This window comes from Oncorhynchus clarkii, chromosome 10 (genome assembly GCF_045791955.1).
Source record: "Oncorhynchus clarkii lewisi isolate Uvic-CL-2024 chromosome 10, UVic_Ocla_1.0, whole genome shotgun sequence".
NCBI classification, from domain to species: domain Eukaryota; kingdom Metazoa; phylum Chordata; class Actinopteri; order Salmoniformes; family Salmonidae; genus Oncorhynchus; species Oncorhynchus clarkii.
In genome coordinates, this window is record NC_092156.1 from 48,411,789 (window position 1) to 48,423,938 (window position 12,150).

The following is a 12,150-nucleotide window of genomic DNA, read 5'->3' on the forward strand; positions in this document are numbered from 1 at the left end:
AACAGTTTGATCTGCACCACCAAATCAACCGCTCAGTCCCCTGAAATGTGCGTCCTATGGCTGAGCTTGGAGTGTAATTTTCCTTTGTTTTGTTTTCGGACGTTTACATTTTTTTTATGCCACTGAATTATGAGATACAAGCATCGTCCTAGTGGCAATGTATCAGAGATGTTGCCAGGGTCCTCATAGACTCTGTATCCAGGAACTTGGCTACCTTTGCCAGGAACGTTGTCATGGAGTGAACCTTCCCAATGACCTTCAGAGCCATGAGTTCACCTGTCATGTGTTGGGTCCAGTTCACACACAAAGTATGTAACGGAGCATTTTATTCCCCTTCACCGCTACACCATTACACTTGACAGAGAAGTTGAGGAGGAGTTTCTCACGTTGTGTTCGGGAAACAAACAGGATACGTTCTGTCTAAATGCAGAGACAGTTTGTTGCCGGATAACCACTTACTGACTTTAGTCAGTTCGCTGCTTAGGGTCTTTTCAACGGTCTACTTATTCTTATGTGAAACCAAGAGGGAAGATTCATCCACTTCCTGGAACAGAGGGCATGAACAGGCAATGGCCCCAAAACTGTGGTGTCCCCCCGGTGAACCATTTATCCCCTTTAGCGTCAGACAATGTCCTGCCCACATCCACACTTTGGACCCTATCAGTTAGGTGTGGCTTCACCCATAATAAGGAGTCGGTGCCAAAACCAATTGCTTTCAGTTTGTACAGCAAACTATCATGGTTCACAGCATTAAATGCTTTTTGTAGGCCAAGCATGTCCATACCACAGAAGTTGCCCTTGTCAATTTATTGCTTGATAAAACCTGTCAAGTATAGTTGACAAGTGCCGGGAGAATATATAACTGGACTGAATGTTCTATATAATGTACTTTAGGACATAAACTTTGACACCACACTCAAGATTGACACTGGTCTGTAGTACCCTTGCTCAACTTTGCTTCCTTTCTGGTTTAAAGGAACAACTCTTGCATGTTTCACCTCTTGATTCTGAGGGTTACATAAGGGCCAATGTGATCAGCAGCATCACTCAAGAATCTAGCTGGGATGTTATCCAATCCAGAATCTCGTGTATTTTTGGCAGTAGACTACGTACATTAAGATGTCAACAATGCCTCTGGAGGCGAGGGGCTTGAATGAGTCCACCTCAGGAAGATCCGTTTGGGGCACTTGGTTGAGTTCTCAATTGATTGGTCCTTTGTCCACTCTCCCACAACGGGTTCAACACAGTCCATCTTCACCCAGCGTTGGGCCTCTGCCTCGGATGGTGGAGCGACCACCACCTCCGCCTGGAGTCGCCGCCAGTCTCCTTAGCCTCTGCCTCACTCCCCCTCTTCTCTCTCACCTCCTGGGCTTTCCTATCCAAACATGGGCTTGCGGGTGTGGCTTGACTATATCCATCATCCCTTCTATATAAGGGCACAAGGCAGACCCAGATGCAGATACAGGAGGCAGATGGTTATGTTTATTTATACTCCAAAAGGAGTAGGCAAGAGAATGGTGGTGGACAGGCAAAAGGTCAAACCCAGATTCTGAGTCCAAGAGGTACAGAGTGGCAGACAGGCTCGATGTCAGGGCAGGCAGAAGGGTCAGGCAGGCGGGTACGGAATCCAGAAAAAACAGGCAAGGGTCAAAACCGGGAAGACTAGAAAAAGGGGTTAGAAAACAGGAGCACGGGAAAACACGCTGGTTAACTTGAAAACATACAATACGAACTGGCACAGAGAGACAGGAAACACAGGGATAAATACACTGGGGAAAACAAGCGACACCTGGAGGAGGTGGAGAAAATCACAAGAACGGGTGAAACAGATCAGGGCGTGACAATCCAGCCCTGGTGGAGACTAGAATAATTGTCTTAGAAGAAGCAGGCTCTCCCGTGTGTACCGGTGTCTAGTTGCATCTTTAGTTTCCATGGTTACCACAGGTGAGAAGCACATCAAAGCAGCAAAAAAGCAACTAAAAGTCCTCTGTTTGAAAAAAACATCCAGCAGTTGAAGCAACCATTCCGAAGAAATGTACAGAAAACTGCACGCATGAAAACGGTCTTTGGCTACGGGCAATGAGATGATATAGGAAGATCTAGGCTGGTATTTCAAATCAAAACAGCTAGCTAGTTGATTGGAGAAGTAGTCAAATATCCAAACCAATTCAAAATTGTTGATAAAAAAAAAAACTTGATTTCTGTATTCCACTTGTAATGAAGACGCAGGGAGTCAGGAAGCAGGTGCAGTTGGTGAGTTTAATAAGAACGAACAGAGTGGATAGACGAATATGAGTGGCATATGAACACAGAAACAATACTGCCTGAAGGGTGATAACAACGGAGGGATAGATAAAGGGTGAGTAATCAGGAAAGTGATGAAGTCCAAGTGTGCCTAATGAGGAGGCACAGGTGTGCGTAATGAAGGTTGCCAGGTGTGCGTAATAATGGGTTGCCAGGATCGGTGGTTAGTAGACCGGAGACATCGAGCGCCAGAGAGGGGGAGCGGAGGTATACGTGACAAAACTTGAATAGCTATCACCCAAAGAGGTCCTGCTTTAAATTACGTTGAGCTAATAAAGGCTGACATTCGTGATAGTTCAAATCTGTTAAATTTGTGAACGTCTCAATCCACATTAAACAGACAAGGGGAGAAGGACTAAAGGGCCCCCATTTTTGTCATTGTGAGCATATGCAATGTGTCTGCCTCCGACATAAAAAAACAAATGTTTGACTTCCCCCACAAAATGACTTATTTACATATTTTAGGTTTAAGGAAGGGTGTAGGTCGCATTCTTTATCGGAGAACTATGAACGTTTTTGTATTTAGATCCGCCTGCTGGAGACAAATTCCGCTATTGCTTTGCCATGTCTGTGCCCTGATGCAGTCCAGCTGGATTCATGTTTTTCTAAGCCCCCCCCCCCCCCCCCCCCCCCCCATGACATAACATTGCAGTGAAGTAATATAAATGGATGTAATGATGCAGCTGACCAGTAGAAAGAGGCAAATACAGGTTTATTCGACTGGGGATGATGACATCATCCTAGTAATGTCTTCTGACTTCTAAAACGGTGGGAAACCAATAAAATAAGTAATGTAAACATATACAGTATTCGGATGCAAACATATTCGGAAAGTATTCAGAGCCCTTGACTTTTTATTCAAAAATGTATTAAATTATATATATATTAATCAATCTGCACACAACAAACACCCTTATCAGGTTGTATCAGGTCAATCAGGTTGGATGGGGAGCGTCGCTGCACAGCTATTTTCAGGTCTCTCCAGATATGTTAAATCGGGTTCAAGTCTGGGCTCTGGCTGGACCACTCAAGATCATTCAGAGACTTATCTTAAAGCCAATACTGTGTTGTCTTGGCTGTGTGCTTAGGGCCGTTGTCCTGTTGGAAGATTAACCTTCTCCCCAGTCTGAGGTCTGGAGCAGGTTTTCATCAAGGATCTCTCGGTACTTTGCTCCATTCATCTTTCCCTCGATCCTGACCAATCTCCCAGCCCCTGCCGCTGAAAAACATCCCCACAGCATGATGGTGCCACCATCATGCTTCCCCGTAGGGATGGTGCCAGGTTTCCTTCAGACGTGACGCTTGGCATTCAGGCCAAAGAGTTCAATCCTGGTCTCATCAGACCAGAGCATCTTGTTTCTCATGGTCTGAGAGTCTTTAGGTGCCTCTCGGCAAACTCCAAGCGGGCTGTCATGTGCCTTTTACTCAAGAGTGGCTTCCGTCTGGTCACTTTATCATAAAGGCCTGATTGGTGGAGTGCTGCAGAGATGGTTGTCTCCCATCGCCAGAGGAACTCTGGAGCTCTGTCAGAGTGACCATCGGGTTCTTGGTCACCTTCCTGAACAAGGCCCTTCTCCCCCAATTGCTCAGTTTGGCGTGTTGGTGGTTCCTAACTTCTTCCATGATGGAGGATACTGTGTTCTTATGGACATTCAATGCTGCAGACATTTTTTGGTACCCTTCCCCAGATCTGTGTCTGGACACAATCCTGTCTCGGACAATTACTTCGACCTCGTGTCTTGTTTTTTTTTCTGACATGCACTGTCAACTGTGTGACCTTTATATAGACAGGTGTGTGCCTTTCCAAATCATGTCCAATCAATTGAAATTACCACAGGTGGACTCCAGTCAAGTTGTAGAAGCATCTCAAGGATGATCAATGGAAACAGGATGCACCTGAGCTCAATACTGAGTCTCATAGCAAAGGGTCTTAATAATTATGTAAATGTGATATTTCATTTAATTTTTTTTATTTTTTATACATTTGCAAAGATTTCTAAAAACTGTTTTGCTTCATCATTATGGGATATTGTGTGTAGATTGATGAGGAAAGACATGTATTTAATCCATTTTAGAATAAGACTGTAATGTAACAAAATGTGGAAAAAGTCAAGGGGTCTGAATACTTGTTGAATACACTGTACCTATTTTTTAGTATATCCAGTGCCCGATTTTGGGGACTGTCAGCTTAAGATGTTTTAAGCATTGTTGTGAACACAGAAAAATCGAATTTAGTTTGTTTTTCTATTGAAAAGTGTGAAATAACTGGGGGAAACCAAAACCTGTAAAAACAAAACAGAGAAAATGAAATTTGTGGAAAAAAATGGAATTAGATTATTGTTTAAATACAAATGGATTTCCTACCAATGTTTTTTGCTGTGCATATATATGCACTTTAGAGCGTGTGTCATCTTGCAGCACTGCATTTTGGGAGAAAGTTGAGGTTGTGTCCAATACTAGCTATGCACTAAAGAGGGAAAGAGGTTGGGCCATCCTAGAAATATTTTAGAATAATATAATATAATATATACAATTTACCAGATGCTTTTATCCAAAGCGACTTACAGTCATGCATGCATACATTTTTACGTATGGACGGTCCTGGGAATAGAACCCACTTTCCTGGCATTGCAATGCTCTACCTAGATGCATGACACTTTGAAGCCTATTTAATATGATTTATAAAGACTTTATTAAGCAGTGCTTATGCCCCCCCCCCCCTTTATAAAACACAGGTTTATGTCACATTTGACATTGGTGGTCATGTCACACAGTTATGCCACGTTTATAAACCCTTTATAGAGCATGACATAAATGTGTGAATTCTGACACGTTGATGTAAGTGTTTATGAAGACTATATAAGCGGCACGTAATTTAAAGCAGGACCAAGAAATATATATTTTTTATAAAAACAATGCAGGAGTAAACTACCAAGGCGACAATTACAGGATTACAGGAAGTTGTGGAGAACAGAAGCTTGGGGCCAGTTTCTGTAAGTGAATATCGCGCTCATTAGCTGATGCAGTGGCTGTGTCCAGCCGTGGCTGCAGACAGCACGCTTCTGGCTCATTTGCTCTCTGATTTCTCATTTGTGGTGAGTAATGGACCAACCCTGCTCTGCTCTAATCCTCTCATATCAGCCACTGTTCTCCCAGGCAGTGGAAACGGCTCTAATGGGCTTGATTGGGCTATTTGGGAAAATGGCAGAGCGAGAAAGAGGAAGAGAGAAATGGAGAGAAAGGGAGAGAAACATAATGAGAGTGTGGCCGGCTGAGAGAGACATGCTGATATGATAACATTAATGAACCCACTCAAATATGAACTACATAATGCATTGATAAGGGAAAAGTGACATCATCAGTGAGAGAGAACATGGCATACCTAGTCATAAACCACAGTGAAAATTCCTGTAGAATGACTTATTCATTGACTGACTATTGTCTTATTTGTTTGCTACTCCTCACCCCAGTGTGGTCTAAGAACAGTAAGCCTGTCCACACCACCATCCTGAACCCCCACATCCACCTGATCGGGGAGGAAGCTGCCTGCATCGCCTACATCCGCATCACCCAATACATCGACACCAACGGCATGCCCCGCACCGCCCAGTCGGAGGAGACACGCATCTGGCACCGCCGCGACGGCAAGTGGCAGATAGTCCACTTCCACCGCTCTGGATCACCCTCCGCCATCACCAAGTAAGTCAGTCTGGTGAGTCTCCTCACCGCTCTTCTACTGTCTATACTGGAGACAGATCTCAGATCAGGGCCTGCCATCTGGTGGGAGTTGTTGCAATTGCATGCAGGCCTATTATTACTCAATGCCAGAGATACATTAGCTGGACAGGCACAGACTACTGCATTATGTTTCCAGTGTTTCTTTTTCATCTCTTTAATTCCCTCCTATTTGTTTTTGAATGAGGTAAAGTGAACCTTTCCGTTTCTCTGTCTCCCCTGCGCCCAGCTGAGCTCCAGAGGGCGGGAGGGTTTGAGTGAGACATCTCTCTGAGTGACACAGGTGGGTGACCAGCTGGCTGCATGGGGACACAGAGGGATGCCCACCGACCGGCCTGAGGAAGCACGAGCCCACTGCATCTCATCTCTTTACTTGAAATCAGATTACTCCTCTCAACGCTGTCTGTTACAAGCCAATCGCATAAATGTCACACCGTGTCAGGCTCTCATGTATGTATATATGCTTTCAGGACCATATTCGGTCTCTGCTCTGACTTTCTTTTTTTTCTTGTCATGTTTCATTGGCAGAGGCACAATTAGTACAAATGGATGTACGAGGGGGGTTGAATCTCTAAAGCACTTGCCGTAATCGCCGCCTAGATCTTTTTTTTTACACGTGACTTGGCCTTTTCAATGCAGTTGCACTTACACCATACCGTTACACACCGCCACGCCATCCTCTGAACCCGGACTTGCAGGACATGATAGAAACATTGACGATGTACCATGTGTCACTGAACCAAAATATCTACTGTACATGTTTGTTTAGTTTGACATGGATTGGATTATGAGAAGTGGGCAAGCATTCACGGACAGTGAAATGTTCCTTTTGATTATGGGTCTTATGGTGTATTCCACAGTTGATAATCCACCACCCCGTGATCATGGTGCCACGAGGACATTTAGCGTAGACAACGGAGGAAACCGTACTTTCCCCTCACAGGTTTAAATGATTGAATGGTGGACCGCTGGTCTGAATAGCCACTCACCTCATGTGATTATATGACTAACTGCCATTTCTGGGCTTCAATACTATACACAAATACATCTTTATATCTACAGAAACAGCTATATTTAACATGGGTAGGGTACTGTAGGTGAAAGTAATATTAAAGCACCTCTTTAGGTTTTTCCAATGAGGACTGTGGGTGTACAGATCTTCCCTACCTATTAGTGTTATCAATACAAACCCTCTTGCTTGTTAGAGCAGTTTAACTTACTTGCAACAGATAGTGTTAAGTACAGTATTCTGCCTACTACAGTTCAAAGTAAGAAGCAATTTGCAAAAGACCACTAACACTACCCCAGGATTTTCTGCAATAAGTCAGATTGTAAAAAAAATATAAAAAAAAGAAACTGAATAGAGTGTTCTGATTAAGATTTGGTGTGGATTTTAAAATGGCAATGATTTTAATTAAGTGACTTTGTTTTATCAATGTGTTCCATTCCTTCTGTTTCTTTCCTCTCCAGTGTTAGCATCACATTATATTGCATGCAAGTGTAAAATGAGCGTTGGTTCTCTCTGCTTGGGCTTGTAGTCCTCAAAATGTGTTAAATGTGACATTTCAGATGTACTCTGAGATTTTACCGGTGTTTTATCTTTTTACTGTCAGAAGAATGTAAATACTGGACAAATTTGAAAATTATATCACCTCTATAAGCTACAGTATATGTTTCCCTATCTGCTAACAATGAATTCCTCACAGAATGTTTGATTGTGCTGTGAAAAACTGCCCGAATGGGATTTAGCTTTTTTTTTCTTCAAAAGTTGTATACCATTGGCAGTTCACTATAGATGAATATCCCACTTTGTACTGCAAAGCAATTTGTGAACAAATCCACTGAATATGGCAAATGTTTTCTTCAAAATATTTGATAGAGAAGGATACACCAAGAACCCCAACTGCCAAATTCTCTGTCTTTTCTAGAACTGATTCTACAGAATGTATACTTGTTTTATACAGTAGTTTAGTCTTATTGTGATAATGGCCAGGCCTACTGCCACTTTAATACGGCATTAGAACTTCAATCAGACTGAACTCTGATGTTGCGGTTGTTCCGCTCCTCGCACCGTACTGTATAAGAGCACGGCTTTTTTTTATTATTCTGGGTAAGTTACACTTTCTTTTGAGGCATGCACGTTTGTAACGTACCGAAGTTGACGTGTGTGTGTGTGTTTAGAAAAATACATTTTCTAAAGGGTCTAAAGTAGTAATTTGCCGTCGTTATATAATATCTTGTGAATGTGGGGCTGTAAATAAAAGGATATTATAATGTCAAAGGCATTGCCCGTCTTTTACAGTGTTTTGAGTGGTCCGAGTTTTTGTAACGTGATATGTAGGCCTTCGATCATTAGTATTATTTTAATGATGGAATTGATTTGATTCCCAAGACACATTCCTGTTGCTGTGGAATAATGTTTCTTTCTTGAACCTTTCTTTGAAACTTTGACCTTTTAAGGCGATTGAGTGAGACCTATTTCCGTAATGCAGGATGCCATTTCTTTTCAAACCGCTCCACGCTTTGAGCGGGGCCAGTTTTATGAAACCACTTCTGAGAGATGGAAAATGAGACCCACCACTCCAGTTACACTTTTCATGTTTAGGCCTACAGTATCTGGTTTCCTTCCTGTATTGAGAGTTAGATTCATGTTTTTTTTTTTGTTTTTTTTACGAAGCGCCTTAAAGTAGAACATCTTGTTGTTACATTTGTATATTAGTGACTACGGAGTCCTTGTTGTGTATAGCACTGCACATCTAACACAGAACTAGTCCAGATTGTATTAACGGTATTTAATGGTGTTTTTCAACAAAGCACAACATTAATCAAAGCATGATATGCCACCTGTAATCCACAACGTCTGTCTAATCATCTATATGTGGTATCCCAATCTTTTTGTTGGTATGGGCTTGCATTAAGAGCTATTGTTACTTTGCATCAAACTAGTTTCATTAAAGGTTTGTTTCATTTGTGTCTGACACAAAATAAACATGATGACGCCTAACTTACCTCAAGAGACACCTTACAAATGGAAAGATCTGTTTAAATGTATATATTAACTTTTAGGTTCCCTTTTTTTGTGTGGAAACGATACATAGAAAGTGTTTCAGCTGCCCACTAGGCCTTAAAACATTAATAAGTACAGGTAGCACATTTTGGCCACAATCTGAGCGGATGTCAGGCGTCACACGTTGTTCACATTATTTTCACACTGTAGAAGAGAGGACTAAGATGAGATAACAGCTATTCAAGGAGCATAACCATTTTCTAAAGCACCATACATTTTGCCCACTTTCTCCAGGACTTCTTGGCCATTTTGACTTTGGTGAGGGATACTGGTCAGTATACGTGTATGCATTTTCTCTATCTAATGAGTTATATGGCGATGTAAGTTGATACTTGAGGAAAAAGACAGGTCTAGCGTAAATCTAAGATAATGCAAGATGTGGTCTACTGTAAATTGCATGCTGGACACACTAGTCCTGGACTGAAAAGCTATTTCAATGGACATTCTTTATTGATAATGCTGTGGACTAGGCTTCCTTTCTGTCCAGGAAACTGACCCACACAGTATTAACCATGGCTAATGAAACCAATCGTTACTAAGAAAAGACAGTAACAGTTATTTAACTTGGATTAAAAAAAACAACCCATGCAATGATCATGTATTAAGAATCTGGGATTATACAGTGGTATCAGGAGATTTTTAAGGTTTTGCCTATGGAAAGATTTAGCTCCAGGATAAAAGGGAAATTAAAACATTTATACTAAAGTGTGGCAGCCGAAATTGGACCATTTGCCTAGAGATTAAGTTGACCTGTTTGAGAGGGGCAGAAATGCTGTAGCTTGGCACACGAATGGGCAACATTAACTCAGTGTAAACATGGTATGTGGATACAGTGCTGAATAGCCTATAAAAATAAAAAAAACAATACCAACATTTGGACCTATTGTTTGGATCTCTACAATGATATTGATAATAATGTTTGTGCAACTAATAATGTATCTCTATTCCATTGCAGCTAATTTAGATTAAACCTTTCATTTGTATTTTATTTCACTTTTAATTATTAAGAGGAGCCCAATTGAGACCAGGGTCTCATTCTCAATGGTGCCCTGAGAACAAAACAATTCACAAATCAACTTGCTAATGCAATTAAACCTGCAAAAAATAAACTCCAAGAGATCAGGTACAGATATTGTACTGTACTGTTTAGGGAGAGGAATGATCTATTTCTATAAAAGAAGCCTACTTTAAATCTCAGCTTCTTAACTAGCTTATCCGCATTCATGTCACATTTTTGTCAATCCAAAAGCCGAGGTATTTATAGGCGGGAACCTGCTCGATGAGAGAACCAGCATAACCATCCAAAATATTTCTATGAGAATTAGAAAACAACATACATTTACTTTTTCCTCATTAAGTACCAATTTTAAATCAACAAGGGCTTCCTGTAAAGGCAGTAAATTCAGATTGCAGCTCCAACATAGCCTGGTCAGCAGTAAGGGCATTAGCGTACATAATATCGTCATCTGCATACAGATGAATGTTGCAGGTTTTTGCTGATATATAAATCTTATTTATATTAACAGTAAAAAGGACAAGTACCAAAATCAACCCCTGCGGGACACCTTTAGTAATATTGAGGTGATTTGACACCATCAGAAAGCACACATTGTGTCCTGTATGACAGATAGTTCCCAAACTACTTGCATAGACATACAAACTACCTAGAAAGGAAACAGCCCCATAAACATACAAAAACCCCTAGACCAGCCAAAACACATAAATCCCCCATGTCACACCCTGACCTAACCAAAATAATAAAGAAAACAAAGATAACTAAGGCCAGGGCGTGACAAATATGTTATAAATACCTAACAAAATAATAAAATACAATGTTTGCAAGCAAGCAGAGTAGGCTAGTTATGGTTTGCTATTCACTTCAAGCATGCACCTACAAGGGCACGGCATGCAGAACTGACAAAGTCTGTCTGTCGCCCTGACAAACTGTCTACAAGCCTGTCTTTGATTTGTATAGAATCATCACAATTTGATCCGTTTAAGTCCATTTACACCTTTTTGAAGCTAATGCTCCTCTGAGATTTTTGCTTAACTTCATTCCTCTTAATTTTGTGCAGGCAAGAGATAAATGGATCCCCTGATAATTATAGTTTTGGTGGTGACAGCAGCAACACAAGGTAAGACATTATATTACAGAGAATAAGGAGAATAAAGCCTAGCCAAGCCAAAATAACAAACAAACAAAAACCATCAGAAAGGTATGCTAATTGTTGAAAAGGTTCTGTTAATCCAATGTTCTGCTAATCCAGTTTCAATGATTACATAATGTTAATATATATATATATATTTTAAAAAGCAGTACATATTCAAGAAGCTTGGGTTCACTGTTAAATAAATAATCAATAACTGAGTGCCTTCAGAAAGTACTCATACCCCTTTACTTATTCCACATTTTGTTAAGTTACAGCCTGAATTCAAAATGGAATAATACATTTTTAAAAATCTCACCCATCTATATCCCATTAAGACAACGTGAAAACGTGTTTTTAGACATTTTTGCAAATGCATTGAAAATGAAATACAGAAATGTCTAATTTACATAAGGATTCACACCTTTGGCAGTGATTACATCTGTGAGTCTTTCTGGGTAAGTCTCTAAGAGCTTTGCCACATATGGATTATACAACAATTGAACAGTTTTTAAATGTTTTTTTTATTTTTCCATCTCTGTCAAGTTAATTGTTGATCATTGCTAGACAGCCATTTTTAAGTCTTTACAATAGATTTTGAAGCCGATATAAGTCAAAACTAGGCCACTCAGAAACATTCAATGTCGTCTTGGTAACCAACTCCAGTGTATATTTGACCATGTGTTTAAGGTTATTGTCCTTGTAAAGGGTGAGTTTGTCTCCAAGTGTCTGTTGGAAAGCAGCAGACTGAACCAGGTTTTCCTCTAGGACTTGGCCTGTGCTTAGCTCTATTCCGTTTATTTATATTCTAAAAACTCCCTAGTCGTTGCCGATGACAAGCATACCCATAACATGAGGCAGCCACCACCATTCTTGAAAATATGACGAGTGGTACTC

General features: G+C 40.9%; 1 protein-coding gene across 3 annotated transcripts in view; it reads left to right on the forward strand.

The window, feature by feature from the left end:
- The window catches only part of LOC139418692 (calcium/calmodulin-dependent protein kinase type II subunit alpha), a 74,775-nt gene extending 66,455 nt beyond the window's left edge, over positions 1–8,320 (forward strand). For 2 of the 3 annotated variants that reach the window (XM_071168336.1, XM_071168338.1), the window contains one exon: positions 5,775–6,007. In XM_071168336.1, coding sequence (XP_071024437.1) covers positions 5,775–6,007 — 233 coding nt within the window. Of the gene's footprint in view, positions 1–5,774; positions 6,008–6,268 lie in introns of those variants that run through there. The other variant, XM_071168337.1, reaches the window with a different exon arrangement.
- Positions 8,321–12,150: the final 3,830 nt, after the last annotated feature.